The 17,756-nt window shown below is 48.7% G+C and overlaps 6 protein-coding genes across 6 annotated transcripts; 3 read left to right on the top strand and 3 right to left on the bottom strand.

Annotated features, from left to right (window-relative positions):
* Positions 1–1,457: 1,457 nt before the first annotated feature.
* On the bottom strand, positions 1,458–4,487 carry ABOM_010333 (NRPS-like enzyme; the record flags this gene model as incomplete). The annotated part of the gene is made up of 1 exon (XM_022537461.1): positions 1,458–4,487. The coding sequence occupies one exon, from the start codon at positions 4,485–4,487 to the stop codon at positions 1,458–1,460; it is 3,030 nt and encodes a 1,009-aa protein (XP_022384637.1).
* A 2,654-nt stretch (positions 4,488–7,141) lies between these two features.
* Positions 7,142–8,903, top strand: ABOM_010332 (MFS multidrug transporter; the record flags this gene model as incomplete). Its single annotated transcript, XM_022537460.1, has 3 exons — positions 7,142–7,399; positions 7,467–8,228; positions 8,289–8,903. 3 exons carry the CDS (start codon positions 7,142–7,144, stop codon positions 8,901–8,903), a joined length of 1,635 nt encoding a protein of 544 aa, XP_022384636.1.
* Positions 8,904–10,002: 1,099 nt separating this feature from the next.
* ABOM_010331 (uncharacterized protein) lies at positions 10,003–11,526 on the top strand (the record flags this gene model as incomplete). Its single annotated transcript, XM_022537459.1, has 1 exon — positions 10,003–11,526. The coding sequence occupies one exon, from the start codon at positions 10,003–10,005 to the stop codon at positions 11,524–11,526; it is 1,524 nt and encodes a 507-aa protein (XP_022384635.1).
* A 746-nt stretch (positions 11,527–12,272) lies between these two features.
* ABOM_010330 (uncharacterized protein) lies at positions 12,273–12,593 on the bottom strand (the record flags this gene model as incomplete). Its single annotated transcript, XM_022537458.1, has 1 exon — positions 12,273–12,593. The coding sequence occupies one exon, from the start codon at positions 12,591–12,593 to the stop codon at positions 12,273–12,275; it is 321 nt and encodes a 106-aa protein (XP_022384634.1).
* A 519-nt stretch (positions 12,594–13,112) lies between these two features.
* On the top strand, positions 13,113–14,241 carry ABOM_010329 (putative sexual development protein (LsdA); the record flags this gene model as incomplete). The annotated part of the gene is made up of 2 exons (XM_022537457.1): positions 13,113–13,475; positions 13,531–14,241. The coding sequence occupies 2 exons, from the start codon at positions 13,113–13,115 to the stop codon at positions 14,239–14,241; spliced, it is 1,074 nt and encodes a 357-aa protein (XP_022384655.1).
* An 879-nt stretch (positions 14,242–15,120) lies between these two features.
* On the bottom strand, positions 15,121–16,319 carry ABOM_010328 (polysaccharide lyase family 1 protein; the record flags this gene model as incomplete). Its single annotated transcript, XM_022537456.1, has 2 exons — positions 15,121–15,790; positions 15,844–16,319. The coding sequence occupies 2 exons, from the start codon at positions 16,317–16,319 to the stop codon at positions 15,121–15,123; spliced, it is 1,146 nt and encodes a 381-aa protein (XP_022384656.1).
* Between the last annotated feature and the right edge of the window lie 1,437 nt (positions 16,320–17,756).

Below are 17,756 nucleotides of genomic sequence, written 5' to 3'. Positions count from 1 at the left end.
GCCGGTTCTAGAACCTGGTCATCACCCCATCCCCGCCCTCGCCCGGACCGTTGATGACCTCATTGCTCCTCCCATGCGGCCGACAATGGTATTTATTCAACTAGTATTGCCTTTGTGGCTTCTAGAGGATTTTTTCTAGGCCGTCAGAATTGGAATCTTTCCTAATTTTCTTTGCTCCTCGTTGCTGTGCAATCCATGGGATATTGCTGGACCGAGAACTTACGAACATAGCAAGATGATTCTTTGAGTTTAATATCAAGATTTGATACAGTAATTCCATGGCCTCAGAAACCCTAGACTTGTGACCATAGTAGTTCCCAATAGGGGACCATAGTTATTCTGGGGATGACTACCTCCGAATTAGGATCGCCAGATCAATCCGAGCATCGGGTTTAGTTTCACATTATCCATTGAGGGCAATTTCGCGCCGGCCTCTCCAGATTTGTTTGAGATTTTCCCCTAAGCCAACGTCTCGCCGGATGAAGAATCCGAGATGCCTGCGCCTAGCCCGTGGCGTCACTAGGCTTTCTTTTACTGGCGTTTGAGAAATCGATGGAAGAAGCTCACTGGCTCGGAAATAGACGTTGAAGCTGTGATACCTCCAATGTAGCTAGCTGATTCTCAGTGCGCCCATAAAGTATGTAAATAGAATTCCCAAGTCTGCATTAGCGCCTGCAAGACAAATCCTCATTCTTTTATTGACCGCTACACGCACTCTATTAAGACGGGTCACAAGAACTGGCCCGCACACCACCAAATATTAGTGTTTGTGATAGGTGATTAGTTAATGCGATACAGAGGGCGTCAAAATATTGGGGATATCATCAGATCTGTTTTCCTTCTCTCACGGACAATGGTTTGGGTGGCTGTTGTTGTTGTTGTTGTTGTTGTTGTGAGAGAGCGTTGAAGGCCCCTCGCATCTAGACACGTACCCTACTTTTCCCGAAGAGGAAACTACTGGTTTAACCTTAAAATTCTTTTGCTGCTCCCTTGATTCTCGCTGGAACTCGCTTAACCCGCTGTCTGCATTCCTGCAACTTTGACAAAAAACCGCTTGCCGCACCAACAGACATTTGTTGCTCTCTGGTGTTAAGTTTTGCCAAGTTCCATGGCGTTTTGACCTCGGATGTTTATTTTCTGTGACATTTCCAAAAAAAAAAAAACGAAAGCCAACGGTGAGTATGCGAGCGCCTGAGACCTAGCTACGCGTCTGGACTGCTGATTCTTCTCAAGAATTACGGTCTAGACCTATTTGGCCTTGGCCTCTGATGCTCTCAATGCAGTTAGAGCTACTTTCCCTCGTTTCCGGTGAACACTGATTGTTTTGGAGGGGCTTCCTTCCTCTTTACCTTGCCCCTTGCTTTAGGTAGATGTGACACCTTGCCTCTGAGCTCCTCGAGTCATGCTTTGTTAAGGCCCCCTAAAGATACCTGGAAAATGAATATACCATCCTTAGATCAGACCTGGGAGCCCATCTTGAGCCAGTGTCGAATATACTTGGGCAAAAGAGTCCGTATCGTCGGAAAGCAAAGGAGATCGGGGCTCGTGCTGAGTGCATTCCGCAAGTTCTCTGTACCAACGACTGGCATTTTTGCCTGCAGTTCCCAGCGTGTCTTGTTATCCAGAATGGCTTCTTCCAACATCGGCATGAGTGGCTTCAAGGGGTGCTCAGTCTCTGCATAAGTTCGAGACTGGCATTTTTCCACCCACTCTCCATATGGAACTTCGACCAAGGAGCCTGCCGGAAGGGCTGCGCTTATGCCCTCAAAAATCTCTGAGAGGGAAATCATTGCTTCCTCGTGATGTTCGACAAGGTTGTAAGCTCGACTGAAGAACTTCTCGGATGATGCGATGTGTAAGAGCGCCAACACAACAAAGTCTACCGACACGAAGGCATCGCGGTGGTCGGAGAGTGCAGGATAACAGCCTATATCCACACAACTAGGGACTACGCGGCTGAAGAAATCCTCGGAATTCCCAGTCCCTGTTTGGCTGTGACCAAGAACAAAACCGGGACGGTGAATGATCACGGCTAGACCGTTGGCGATCGCATTCCATGCAATAGTCTCGGCAACGGATTTACTTTGCGAATATCCTGTGTCGTACTTCAAAGCCCCAAGGTGAGATTTGGGATTCTCATCTTCCGGGATGTACGTCGTCCCAGTCAACAGTCCCGTGGGCCCATATACAGAGGTGCTCGAAACATAATGGAGCGCCTTTGGTCGCTTTGTGTTGGCGAATCGAATCATGTTCAACAACCCTATGACATTCGTCTGCCGGTGAGGCTCGTAGGGCTCGATCCAATTCACGCGGGCTCCTAGGTGGAAGATGATGCTCGTCCACTCTGCAAAATAATCAAATGTTTCGCGGCCGAGATCTAGATATTCCTTGGAAAAGTCCCCTGGAATGGCCCAGATCTTGTCCATGTGACAGGGTCGAAGTTCGTACCAATCGAAGGCCTTCACGATGCGCTTAATGGCTTCTAGCTCATCTGCTGCACGCACCAAGCACGCCACTCGCTGAACATCTGACCGGAGGAGAAGCTCCTTTAACAAGAAGGCGCCGATGAACCCCGTTGCCCCAGTGAGGAAAACGTGCCCTTCGCTTTCAATCGTCCAGTCTACTATATGGCCAGGCATTGGCCGCAATTCCTTCCCCAGATCCAGGTCTGGCTGCCAAAGAGTTTCATTCTTATCCATCCACTCCTCACCTTTCCGCAGCGACTCAATAAGGCTCATGAGTTCTCGTTGAGTTGGATGTTCGTATACCATCGCGATGCGTAGCTGAATACCAAGGTCCTCCTTCACGCGAGACACCAGGCGGGCTGCATGTAATGAGGAGCCACCCATCGCAAAGAAGTTGTCGTCTGGCCCTATTTGCGATCCAAACGCATCCACCACAATCTGTTGAACCGGTGATACCGGCTCATACAATGTCGATGTCGTGCTCTGTCCTAGGCTCCTAGAGTATAGCTCAACTAGCTTCCCACGATCGATCTTATGCGTATTAGTCAGAGGCAAATGGTCTACTGCTTCCAATCGCGGCAGCATGAGATAGGGTGCCTTCATGGTGTAGGCCTGCCTGATCGTCATTGGATTCGTATCCTCAGAAATGGGTACCACACACGCTAGCAAAAGCGACTCAGCGTCACTGTTACTATCTATGTCTATCTTTACGGCTGCCGCCGTTGAAACCAACCCCGTCGTCATCAGGATGGCCTCGACTGCTTCAAGTTCGATACGATGACCCCGTATTTTGACTTGGTTGTCACGCCGACCTACAAATTCGAGCAACCCAGCTGGATTCCACCGTCCAAGATCCCCTGTTCGATACACCTGTCGATTGGGAAAAAAGTGTCTCAGCTGGATGAATGCATTGCCGGGCTTTTCGGGCTCGCTGAGATATCCTCCTGCGACTCCTTTACCACCGATTATCAATTCTCCAACTTCTCCATGGGGTAATACATCAAGGCTGTCATCCACTACTATGACTTCGTATCCATCCATCGGCTTCCCGATAGGAATATTACCCCTCTCTACATCTTCTATTGAGATGTCGTGGAATGTTGAGAACATAGTACACTCAGTCGGGCCGTAAAGATTTAATAGCCGCCTCGGTGGACCATACTCTAGCACTTTCCGCGCCAGCTGGGCCGTCACCACCTCTCCACCGGTAAGAAGCGTGTCAACCGTGATGTATGCCTGTGGGTAAGTATTGATCGTTGCAGCCAATAGCGCTGGGGTTTGCCAGAGTACATCGATCTTATCTTCCCGTATACGTTTCACTAACCTAGCGGGATCAAGCACCGTGTCACGATCTAGCACTACTGCCGTAGCACCGCGGAGAAAAGACCCAAGTGTCTCCATGATAGACACATCGAACGTAACATTACTCAGGTGACCAAATTGCTGACCCTCCTGGACCGGAACAAACGTTTCATTAAGGCAGTAGTTGATAATTCCGCTGGCGAGCACCTGCACAGGCTTTGGACGGCCTGTTGAACCAGATGTATGAAAGATATGCGACCGATATTGCGACGGCTGTAGATCAATTACATCCTGCCCGAGCTCCTCACATACTAAGGTATGCAGCGACCTGTGGTCCACAATAATATGACTAATTCCATGGGCTTCCAATCTGTGTGAATTGGCTTGGTCGGTCAACAAAATGGAGATATTGATATTTTTCAGCATATCAATCAAGTACTGGTCAGGGTGGTTCACGTTTAATGGAACGCACGTTCCCCCAGCATATATGACAGCAATCTGCGAAACAACATGATCTATACCTCTCGGTGAAAGGATCCCAATCGGAACTTGAGTCTGTACTTGCAAACATCGGATCTGATAAGCCAGATTTAGCGCTTTGGCATGAATCTGAGAGTACAAGAGATGGCACTCATCGTCTCTTATAGCCACTGAGGTTGCAAATCGCTTAAATTGCCGCGATAGAAGCCTAGAAAGCCCTAGTTCACGCGGGGGTTCCATTATCGCTGACTCGTGGAAGCAGCATTATTCCTTCCAGCAATATATGCTACTGGAAATAAAGATGGTGTCTATGTTGGATACTGGGCTCCATACCCACCTTAATGCATATACGACGTATAAAAGCCGGCGAACGGTGGTGACGGTCCATTTGGGTTGGTATCACTCGGTGCTACCATTTAAGTTCATGGGCAGCCATCTAATGCGGATTGTCTTCCTCATTACCTTCATTTAGGATTGGCAATCACCTGTTACCTTGTGATGCAGGTGAACGGGATGTACATGTGAATGGTATACGAGAAATCCAAGAGATGCGCTATTGATTGGCTTCTTATAAGTGCTGGCTTGTATTGTAGAAGCTGATTGATTAACCACCACCGGTTGCTAAGACCAGATCGGCGGTCTGTGTAGTACCTACCGGGTCTTTATAATTCTGAATACCTTGAAAGGCATCATTCATTAGGAAGAACGCACACGTTCAGCCAAAGATAGCAGTCTTTGAGCAACATGGAAGGTCCGCAATAGCCATCAAGCTCGGCGTGACTGATAAGGTGCTATGCGTGTGCTTGGATTTCTGAATGGTTATAGAAAATACAAAGGTACAGCAAGCATAAATGAAGTATCTCGGTGGCTTTGAAAATCCCCGGTGGCTGAACCCCGCAGCTGATCACGCGTGTCAACGGCTCAGACCCTAAGCTTAAACCTAACCTCAACTATCTGGTAACATTCCGTCAAGACCCTAGACAGCGACGCACGATGCAACAGATCAGTCTCAGCCCGTTTCTTGTCTCTCAGGCACCTGGAAAAGTTGTACTTATCACTGGTGGCGCCAATGGTATCGGGGCCGCAACAGCCCAGCTCGTCAATAACAACGGCGCCAAAGTAGTACTATCACTATCCAATCTGGAAATATCTGGGAATGCCGCAGAAAACCTTATACGAGGATTCCCCAACCCAGAAAATGCGTTATTCATGGCAGCTGATAACTACACTCGATTGGCACTAGATGACTGCCCTCTTCAAGTGCGCTGTGGAGAATTTCGGAGCTATTGATATCGTCATCGCTAATGCGGGGACGATGGAATCGCTGTCTGTCTTAGACCTAAATGATGTAGATGTGGATGGAAATCTAAAGGTATCCACAGAGGGGTTTCACGTAATTGATATTAATATTAAGGAGGCTCTAAACAGTTAGTGCACCCTATTGCTCGTCAGTGTCAGGTCTTGGTTTGTGTTCACTGTATCCTAAGCCTTGAGACTCGCTCTCCACCATATGAAATCCAGAACGATCGCCTTCAGGATCTGTTGTCCTCATGGCCTCAACGTCAGGGCACTTTGACGGTACGGGAGTGACGGCCTATGTAGCCTCTAAGCATGGAGTCGTTGGTCTGTTACGAGCGTCACAGAGTGTCGCTCAGTAACATCGGGCTCGGGTCAATGCTGTCGCCCCTTTCTTTACGCCCACGCGACTTACTGCTGGGTTCGCGCACCGGTGGGAGGAAGCCGGGCTTGAAGCTAATACTCCCCAACGTGTTACGGAGGCGGGGACTATTGCGTGCGTCGCGATGGATGAAAATAGGAATGGGCCCAGTGTCCTTGTGAGTTTGAATACATAAAGTTTTTCGGATTGAGACTTTTCCCTGTGGCAATACGCTGATTCTATCAGGTGGCTGGGAAGTATCTCCGGGAAATGGAACCTACAAAAACGGGGTTAGTGCTGCGGTGTATTGGTGAAGACGTCGCTGAGTTTATGGCAAGGGCGATGCGTTTTTTTATGGACATAAGGGGTTATGTATTGCCCAAGTTTAATTCCCCTGTGGGCTATACCGTCGGTCGTCGGAAATGGCGAGCTGAACCGAATCAATGTCTCGGAAAAAGTCTGTCTTCTGCACCCCCGTCATTCTGCGATTTCCCCATCTTGGGATGATCTGCAGCAATACTCCTAGAACAGTGAGGCGGGGCCCCATAGTGGCTGTCTTGTCTTACCCTACAGCCTTAAACCTACACAGCTCAACACAGGCTCCTCATAGAGGGTACTGCTTAAGAACCTTTCCAACGATGAGTTGCACAGCTACAAGAGGACTTCGCTGGGATTCAAGCGTCGCCTGACTACTTGCCACCCGGGAAGAGTTTCATTCCAAGCACATGTCGACTGACTCGATAAGCGACTGAACACCGAGAGTTCCAGATCACCCGGATAGCTATCCAGCTGGAGCACAACTATTAAATCTTGTCCTCTGCTCCCTGTGACGTGGTTCACATACCAGCTGGCTATTTACCCAATCATAACCCGTGGGTGTGAGGTGTAACGGCGAAACTCCGTGACTGGAATGTAGGACTTCGATGATCGGCGCTGATCAGCAAGCTTTATCCTCCCCAGAAACCCCGAGACTACGTATCATATGTGTTCTCACCTTTCACCATGGCAAATGTCCCGATATTGATATCCCTTGCGTGCATGCTTCCCCACCTCCTCAGCTCATATGGATTCTATAAAGGTTACTGATGTGCGTGACTATATACCGGAAACAATTTTTTTTCTCCTTTCTGCTTACTATTGCTCTACTTTCAGTCCAAATTCCCTAGACACTGTGTATACGCTGTGCGGTGCTAGATTTCGTGCTATATAGTGTTCGTTTTACGGCCTTTTACAACCAATGGGCGTGGAGTCCAAAACCCTGTACCACACGGATAATGAATCCGCATCGAATACCTACCGGGAAAATAGCCAGCAATGTTTGATTGCTACCCATGCTACAGACTTCGCCACGGCGACCCAATATACCTACCGAGAGGATAGCACGAGACAACCAGAATGGACACCGGGAGTGAAAGAGTGGCTTGTCACAACATGCGTGTCGATTCTAGTGATGATGGACGCGTTTAACACAACGGTGGTTATTCCTTTGATGCCAGTATGTATGTCTACAAAAGCACAAATCAATCCATGGGGCTTCAGAATCTGACATGGATCTGTTGTAGGGGTTCTCAAATACCTTTCAGCAACCTCTTGAAAGCGTGCTTTGGATCAACACATCCTACCTCATAGGCAATGCGTCCGGCCAAGGTCTCTTCGCCATGTTAGCGGAGGTACTTGGCCATGGACCTATCCTACTTTCGTCTGCTGTTCTCGCGACAACTGGGACAGGCATATGTGGTGGTTCTCTGAGCCTGTCTGTGCTGATAGTGGGTCGATTCATACAAGGATTTGGCGGAGGAGGGGTGGTGGGGGTTTCGCTTTTAATCATTGCAGGCCTTATTCCGACATCGCATCAAGTCCAATTTTCGACCTACATCTTCCGCGCCCAAATGATCGGTATGGTGATTGGCTCAGTTGCTGGTGGGGTATACCATGACTATACAAACTATATTTGGGCTTTCTATTCCAGCTTTGTGTTCTGCGCAATGGGCCTCTTGGTGATCCCATTTGCATTGGATCTCAGAGGACATGGCCAAGAAAACAAGTTCAGTGCTACGAGCAGGTTCCGTACTATGGACTGGATCGGTGCCATGTTGACTCTGCTTGGCATGGGAACCTTACTTACTGGAATCGGCTGGGAGGGAACGCAGAACGCCTTGGATAGCTGGCAAACCCTAGTGCCGCTTTGTGTTGGTGGCATCTTTTTAATTGCTCTGGTTCTCTATGAGACACTGTGGGCCATGCATCCGATGTTCAGTTCGAAAGTATTTCGGGACCTCTCATCAACGATGGTGCAGGCAGGCGGCTTCCTGCATGGATTTATTGTCAGTTGCCCCTGAGCTAGATCAGTCTGCTTGGAATATCAGTGACTAATGATTACTTAGTTATCCTCTCACCTCCATTTTCTGCCACTTTACCTCATCTTCGTCAAGTCGCTCAACACCACATTGATAGGGCTGAGCCTGGTTGCTCTCACGGGTCTAACAGTACCTGCTCTTATGATCTCGGGCACAAGGCAGTTTTTCCGACGGGCACATGTCTCCATCTGGATCAGCCGTATAGGCTGGTTGTTTACTATTACCGCAACTGGTTGTTCACTTTTACTGAATCCGTCGATCCCAACATCCGGTTGGGTTGTTATCTTCCTGGTCGCTGGGTTGGGCTCTGCCCTCCTCACACTCGGATACAATCTCTGTATCCATGTAAATAATTTGAAGTACTACCCGGGACACGAAACCCGTGAAAGCGCAAAGGTATCCACAACATCGATACTGATATACTCGATCCTACGCACATGGGGCATGTGCATCGCCATCCCCATCAGCGGAACCATCATATTTAACTATCTATCCTCCAATGACATTCTTGACATGTCAGTCGGGTCGCCCCAGGAAAGAAAAGACGCCTTTTCCGACGCGCTTCAAGTGCTTTGGAAGGTTTACACGGCAATTGCCGCATTGGGAGGAATTTCGTCTTTGTTTATTCGGTCTGCAAGTTGAGCGCAAGCGTCGGTCTGTCTTATCTGTGTAATATAATAGTAGCTTAGTGATATCCCCCAAAATGTGGTCAAATATACGCGCGACACATCTCATGCCTCGATATCTGTAACCGTCTCGTGAAGCAACCACTCAGCGCCGGAGAGCGAAGGGAACAGGCGTCAATTGTTCGCTCTACTTCAGTGGGCCAGAGCCAATCAGACTTGACCGCCGTTACAAGGGTGACTAGTAGTTAGTTGGCGTGCAGGATGCGTCAAGGATTCGGATGTGTCCGCGCCGATCGCGCTCTTCGTTCTCTGTCTCATTAAGGTTATGGATAGTCCACCGCACCTTATTTTCTATCCTGGATCCCGTGCCTAGTCATACCCTACCTCGCCTCAGATATAAATCAAGAAAAAAAAAAGGATGAAGAAGGCTAAAAGGGGAGCACCCACCCAAGTAATAACACCCTAATCCCCAATCACCTAATAAAAAATGGAAGACAATTCACAAACCGCCCAAAACCAACACGCCCGTCCCCACAAAAACCCCCAAACACCATTTGCCCAAAACCCTTGGCAACGAAGCATGCGTGGCTCGACTTGCCTTACCGCAAGAACACACCACGTACGATGTGTTGTATATTGCAGCTTACCCGGCCAAAAATAGCTTAGCTGGTCCTGTCTCCTTTTTTTGTCTTGCCTTGTTTTTGACTTTTGGGAGCAGCAATCAGCCTCGTGCGCACGCCCTTTGGGCACCCATTACCTCTACTGTGGCTTGTGGGTTGTGCCTGAGCTTTTGCGATTATGATATATTAGATTTTGCAATCTCTTTGGTCTTTTTTGTTTTGGTTGTTTTTGTTTTGATGAGACGTCGACTTACACTGTTTCTCTTTGGGGTTTTATTTATATTTACTTATCTTGTCTTGTAGTATTAATCTTTGGTTTATATTCGTTCTCCCGCAACTTCTATTTCTACAACTTCGCTTCTACTTCTACTTCTCTTCTTATCAGCTTTGACAGTTGATTTGACTGGATACCATTACTCCAGGCTACTACAATCTACCAACTAGGTAGTTAATCCCCCCAACAAACCATTAAACATCACAAAAAAGCAAGAAAACATGTCAAACCCAACCACATCCACCCTCCTAACCACACCGCCCCCCTTCTTCATAACAACCCTCCAACTCCTCACCTTCCTGCTCATCCTCTCCATCGTCGGCAAAAGAACCACAACCCTCGTCCTAGCCTCGGTCTTCACCCTCTGGTTCAAGACCAGGTTCACCCTGTACCAGGACTCTGTCGAGGAGCGGCGGACTACTCGGCGGGAACGAGAGCGCCAGCGCCGGCGACAGGAGGTCCGGAATATTTCGGCGAAGATTGTGGAGCAGATTATTAGGGAGTCTGGGACGCAAGATGGAGAGAATGAGGGGGTGCAGGTTGGAGAGGTGAAGATGGTTAATGGGGTTGATGAGTGTGTGGCTCTGGACTATGTTGAGGAGCGCTTAGTCAAGGAGAGCTTGGATGAGGAGGTAGAGAGTGAGAAGGGGTTCGGGGATCTTGATGGCGGGGTTGTTGTTGGTGTGGAGGCTTATCAGGTTGGATGTTCTTTGGGTGAGGATGAGGTGTCTGTGGCGGTTGGGGAGGTTGAGGAATTGGAGGGCGAGGGAGATGGAGAGACTGTGGAGGAGAGGTGGGAGCAAGATGAGGATGAGGTGGAGGTCTGCGAGAAGCCTGTGGAACAGGAGGAAATTGATGAGAAGGTGGACGTTGATGTGGTTGAGGAGAAAGAGGACGAGGGCGCCTCTACACAGTGGATTGAGGATATCACTGAGAATCAAGAAGAGAAGCAGGTGGTTCAGCGCAAGGAGAACCAGAAGATCGCACAGCTGGAAGAGGCGAAGCAGGAGGAACCCCAGCAGGAAGAACAGAAGCCAGCCAGCACAACATGGGAAGAAGAGACACAGAAAAGCGCAGCATGGGCAGACGAGGAGAAGCAAGAGAAGCCCGTCGAGGAAGAAAAGAAAGCCACCACGGAAGCCATTCCCACAGTCAGCAAAAGCCACCAACAACCCGAGCCTGAGAGGGAGGTTAAGAAGCCTGAGCCAAAGCCAGTCGAGGCAAAACCCGCTGGGCTATCTCAATCCCGCTGGAGCAATTCCTTGCCCGGCTCGAAAAAGGTCCTCGACCCACGAGCGACCACCTTCCAGCCAACGGAATTTAAGTCCAGCGTGAAAAGCCAATACCAGTTCTCCCTTCCCACGACGACTCGTCCTCAGTCATCCACGCCACTCGCGTATAGTTCCATCGGCGTGTTGGCATCCTCGAGCAGCTCTCCCTTATCTGCTTACTCCCCGCCGAGCATCTTCAGCTCCATGGGGAGAAGTACGCAGAATTCAACCCCGTCTTATGGCGATTACTCTCAGAGTCCTTCATATGGCTACAACTACGCGACTACGTCCTCTTACGGGAGCTCGCCATCCTATGCTACTTCATCCTATACAAACTCATCCAGCTATGCGAATGCGTCTTCTTACACAAATACTTCCCCGTACGGGAACACTTCTTCTTATGGAAATTCGTCTTACAGTTGTTACACTCCGAGTCCCTACTACAGCAGCTATAACTATGCTTCCGCGAGCTGAAGTTGAGGATGGCCAAAATCGCCGAAAGTTAGCAGCAAAATATTGACCGTTGACCGGAGATCCGGTGACACCGGTCGAAAAATGGAAAAGATAAAAAAAGGCCCGCGATTACTTCGTTTTCTTGTCAATTGTTTTATTGGTTCTTTTTATTTCTTATGATTGAACCTATTTTGTGTGATTCTCCTTATTTTTATTTTTATTTTCTTCTTCATTTTCTTCCTTGCTGCTTTAGCGACTAGCGTGTTGTTATACACTTTCCGTTCTTAGACATTTGTATGTACAACTTCTAGCTCTTCATACTGGACTGGTCATATTTCATTACACTTTATGCACACATGCCAGAGGCTCGCTGAATCATCCATTCTCTTATAGTAAGTTTACCGCGCGCTCGTTACCATACAGAGATCCAACAGGTAGCAACCCATGAGCTCATTAACATGACGCCAGGATGAGCCGCTGAAGTACCTACAAGAAAAAGAACGATGATCCAATTGGAATAACCAGTAGACCGATTGTTGCTAACAGTTTATGTTGAGCAGCCGATTTCTTATAACTAACATCAAAAACATTCCACTAAAGGAATATGCGTAATACATGATATGATAGTAACCAAATCCTTTTCGCTTGAGCAAATGAAACAGCACCCGTTAACATGAGCTTTCAGAAAGACAGGGTGTGTCAAATAAGTAAAAACGACAAAATACAAACACATGCAGACAGGACTTCAACCGCCAGCATCCTTGGGATCACTTCGTGCAGTTCACTCTTCCAGTTGTCATGAAGGAAGGATAGGAGGTGGGCACCCTTCTCAATCCATAAGGCTCAGGCTCAGATTTCATCTCCAAAATGGGCTCCATCTTCAGAACCGACTTCGTCTTTAGAGCGGGCTTTATCTCATAGTAGTAAGGTGTGGGTACTCTCTCCAAGGGACTTCCAAAGCTCTCAGTGTCAGACTCTGAAGAGGACTTTTCCTCATCAGCGGGCTTTTGGAATCGGACCTTCTTGGTCTTCGATGCAAGGCGCTTGAGCTTAAAGAGCAGATTTTGGATTTTGTGTCCCTGTGCCATGGCAGGAGTGTTTATCCTGAGTAGACTGAGAGATGTGTAAAAGAGGGTAAGTGTGAGTGTGAGTGTGTGTAGTTTTGTGTGTGTGTGTGGGGGAGATGGTGGAGAGGAAAGGGATGAGAGAAGGCAAGAAATTTAAAGGCTCTCATACTAGGCATCCTATTGTATTGTGACCTCATAACCCCTGACTTTTACCATAGGGGAGAAATGAGGATCTGAAGAGAAGGAGACTAAATGACGTACGTGTATGCTTCATGATGAAGGCATAAGGCACACGCGCCTTGCGCTCATATTTGTAGGATTCAGGAGCTTCATTGATTTCTAAATACGGTATACAGGTTCAGTAGTGTAGACAACACATTACATTCTGCTGTGTAACTCGGAGTTTCTCTTTCCCTCTATGCAGTCGCACGACCATTGCTAAAAGCAAACATTCATCTGGTCTTATACTCGAGACAGTCCTGTTGTTCGATTCAGTCACAGCAATCTCAAGGAGTCATCATTCGCTTATCCTACGTCAAGATGCGACTCAATGTTCACATCATCATCATCCTTTTGGTCTCTGTGGTATCCCATAGCCTCGCAATTCCAAGCCTCTGGCCCCATGTTGAGCTACCCCTTCCCGATGGCATGCCAAATCCCAGTGAAGAGCAGCTGAAGAAAATTCAGCTAAGAGCGCATGGCACTCTACCAAACACGCCCCTTCCATCAAAGATCAGCAAGGACGGAATCACAAATCTCCAGCTGATAGCGTTCAATGAGCTGTTTGAAGTCGCCTTCTTCAACGAGTTACTCTTGAACATCACGAAGAACGTACCTGGCTATCAAATTCCAAATCCCAAGAAACGAGATTTCATAATCGACACCCTGGTAGCCATCCTCGCTGTGAGTAGCATTCATCCTAGCGCATGCGGCAACCTTTCCTAACAAATTCTTCCAGCAAGAGGAACTCCACGCCTTAACCGCCAACCAAGGCCTCGAGCATTTCAAGATAGAGCCAATCCAACCATGCCGCTACCATTTCCCCGTCTCGGACTTCGACGCAGCCATTACTCTAGCAGCTACCTTCACCGATCTTGTCATTACCACATTACAAGACGTGATCGTGCGATTCGCAGACAATAGCGACGTCGACCTCACGCGAGTCATCGCCGCGACGATCGGCAACGAAGGAGAACAACAAGGGTGGTTCCGAGTCAACCAGGGCAAAATCCCTAGCGAACTTCCGACGCTCACAACCGGCGATGTAAATTTCGCCTTCACAGCTGTTCAAGCCTTTACAGTTCCGGGATCTTGCCCTAATCTAGATGATATCGCGTTGACGACGTTCAAGCCACTAGACATTCTCACGCCGCCGGAGCCGAAGACACAATTTATTCTCGTCAGTTGGGAGTCGGAGGACGAGGTTAAGGGAGATAAGCTGTGGTTGACTTATATCAATCAATTGAATGTTCCCATTGTGGAGAAGCTAAAGACTGTGTCGTATAAGGGTGGTAAAAAGGTTGTCGCGAAGGCTCTCTTCCCGTACGATGAGAATCTGATGAGCGGGTTGACTATCGCCGCTGTGACGAAGAGTGCTGGTCCTTTTGCTGGTGTTAATGACGTTGCTCAGGAGACGCTCTTTGGGCCTGGGTTGATTATTGTTAATTAGTTTCGCCTTTGTAGCATTGTTCGTGAGTCGTGCAATGGAGTGCCGTGAACAGTTGGAAACGATGATATTGGCGCTTTCCATGTCCTACATTTGATGGAGAGTCTAATGATTGAACTTCTCACAGGAAACAGACGTGCACGTTGTATTTAAGATAGGAAACGTTTCATGTAGACGCGGATCGACAAGATCGTCGGCATTACGCGTACAGGGCGTGAGAGCAGACAACATGTGGGCCGGTGGGTGTGTTCGTACATCCTTTCCTCTTGAGGTTATATCGTTGATCTTATATTGACCTGATAGTTCCACCGACGATCATGGACCCTGTGTAGCCCTAGTCGATCATCGTAATACTGCGGAGGTATACGGGGTATCTATAACGTACAGGGGTCACACACTTTCCGACCCTCGCCGTACGCTTTCGACGACCTTTCGACTAACTGTGCGGCGCTATGTATCATCTCTAGACCAGATAATGATACTCTGTGCTATAGGTTCATGTTATTTACGTTCAACCTGTGGGGAATATTGTCATGATGAGCTGTCAAATTAATGTTCATACCGCTCTCGGCACGATGATATCACGGTTTGAGGACGTAAGGCACAGTTAAATCGAAGCAAATTCAACAATGCCAGTAGAATCATTTCATGGCGACTCTGAGAAACAAGAACATGCTCGACATGATAGTCTCTCATAGCTGGTGATGCCGTACATTTCTACATATCATAAAATCAACGCAAAGATTCAAGCCAAGTCTATAATATTGTAGCTTGCTAAGGTATTAAAAAGAAGTAGATACACGAAGATTAATTATCGTCCCCAAACCCTTCAACATTCTGACCCACACCCACTGTTTGAATTGAAATCTCTTAATCAATGATCTAGAGCTTGCCCTGACCAGCGTTGGCCATGACCCACCGGGGGATGTTCTGAGCAAGGTGAGAACCAGCGATGTTCTTGCCAGCGAACTTAGAGATGACGGCGGTATCAGCCTGGCTGAAGGAGCCGGAGCTGCCGAAAGCGTTGATCTGGCAAGCACGGCCGAAGACGGACTTGCACTGCTCGTTGGTGGTGGCATCGGGGGCGCTGAAGAGCTGTCCGCTGATGGGGGACTCAACGGGGGCGTCGACGTTCTGGAAAGCGTTACCCTCGGCGAGGACGTAGCCACCGGAGCCGATCTCGAAGCCGTGGCCCTCGATGTTGTGGAAGTAGTTGTTGACGGCGTGGAGGAGGGTGTTGCCCTGGACCTTGGGCATACGGCCGGAGGTGTAGTAGAAGTAGTTGCCCTTCATGGTGACCATGTCGTTGGAGCCGGTAAGGTAGACACCCCAGTAGTGGTGGCCGTTGCAGGTAGCGGAGTAGTCGGTGCGACCGTCGATGAGGGAGTTGGAGATGGTGACACGGTTGTCAGCCTGGGTACCGAGGACGATGTGCTGACGGGCGATACGGGCAGTGGTAACGTGGTCGATCCAGACAAGGTCGGCCTCGTTCAGAGTGATGGCATCACCACCCCAGACGTACTGGGGGTTGATGTCGGTGATAGCAACGTTCCTGTGTCGCAATTAGTATGGGCTGTGGACGACGCAAGATCCGAGAATACATACTGGATGATGACGTTCTGGGCGCCACTGACAATACGGAGACCACGGCCCTTGATGACACCGGCACTACCCTGGCCGACGAGGGACTTGTTGGAGTTGATGGTGATACCGAGAACACCGGCCTTGTTGTAGGTGATGCTGCTCACTTTAGGAGCGTTGGGCTCGTAGTTGTTGCACCAGTTGTCCTTGTTGATGGCAAGCTGGCAACCGGAGGCAGTACCCCAGGGAGCGCAGCCCGAGCTAGTCTCGGTGCCCTCGGTGTTGGTGAAGTCGAAGGTCTTGGTGAGGATGATAACACGCGGCTGGCTGTCACCGAGGTATGAGACCAGCTCATCGGTGGTGGAAGGGTACACGGGGGTAGCGCTGCCACCACCAGTAACACCCTTGGCGAAACCCTCAGCAGCACCAGAAACGCCGGCGGCGCTAACGGCGCTGGCGAGCGCAGCCGCAGCAGCGGCGATGAAAGACGCGTACTTCATGTTCGAAAGAAAGACAAATGAAAAGAAAGGAAGGACTACAAAGTGAATGATAAAGAAGGAATGGGTTGAATACTGCGGAACAACAGAACGAAGGTTCCCAGCTTTATATGTAGGAGCTCAATCACTCGGTGGAGATGCGAAAGGCAACACCCTTTTGATCATATTATGTTTCTAGAATAGAACTAAGCGGAGACTAGACATGAAACGTCCGGCAAACTCCAGGCCGGTGCTGCAAAGTAAAACCCTGTCCCAGTCTGCTGGGGCACACAATGCCTGAGTAATCTTATATCGAGTGATCCATTCTGTCCACCGGAGGTATCAGGGCTCCACTTCTTTATCAGTCCGTTACAGCCTGGATTGGAAGCCAGTAGGGTTATTGGCGGGCGAGGAACAAGGCACGAACTCTAGCTGATGCTTATCCATGTTCCCCTGAATGGAGCATCCTGAGATACACCACCCAAGGCGGCCAATAATGGTTGTTGAAGCTATTTGGTGGAGGAAGAGTAAAGGGTCATCAATGGTGTTTCACGATTGCCACTTCGGCTTTCTTAGTCCGGTAGTCTAAAAGTTTTAGTCTCGGACGACACAAATTTATACTCACTATGGGGCCATTTCTCCGGCTTGGCATTTGGTTTCTAAAGCAGCCGGAGATCTACCGAAACCACGTCCTCAAGTGGCATTGCGTGTAGAGAACTCTTGAGACGTGATGTAGTACATTCATACGGCATACCTGAAATAGGGTTGAGAGATCAGCATTGCCCTGTGCAGTTGATCAACGTATTTAAGCTCTTCTTTCTTCCCTTCTCAGCAGTAGCTTTTCGCTCCTTGCGACCTGCTATTTATGCAAAGGTGATTCATTCTCTACCTTCTACCAGGTCCCCTTCCCATCATCGCTCTAACATGCCTAAAAAATGGTGCTCAGGGCGACGGAGCAATAGCTACTTTTGTGTTGGCCCTCAGAAAATGCTGCAAAATCGGTCCACAGTGGGCCGCTCGGGCTTTCGGGTCCTGACGATATCAGATCCGCATCAACAACGGTTTGAAAAGCTTTCGGATAATAAAACCTTGAAAATAAATTCAGACACGAGTAAACTCCGAGCTATCCGCTTACCTTATAACTCTTAGAGTCCTGGTAATACCTTTTCAAAAGTGTGGTGGGCAAGCACAAAGTCATGGACATAGCACATGCGGCGAGAACCCGAGTGCCTTGTCACTCGCATCTCAATTACTGCAATTAATTTGACTTAGGGGGTATCGGCATATCTCCCATGTTGTAAACCATCGGCATACGAAGGCCTATTTGGATTACTTATCATTCAGCACCCGTTAACATTTGTCTTGGCTCCCCTATCCCTGTTGAGAACCTCCCTTCTGTCTAGAACGCTGACAGCACTGTCTTAAACAGCTGATCCACAAGTAATAATAGGGAGTCAATCG

Source organism: Aspergillus bombycis (assembly GCF_001792695.1).
Source record: "Aspergillus bombycis strain NRRL26010 chromosome Unknown contig00126, whole genome shotgun sequence".
In the NCBI taxonomy this organism is placed as follows: Eukaryota; Fungi; Ascomycota; class Eurotiomycetes; order Eurotiales; family Aspergillaceae; genus Aspergillus; species Aspergillus bombycis.
The sequence above is the reverse complement of the archived record's forward strand: the minus strand, read 5'-3'. Positions and strand labels throughout refer to the sequence as shown.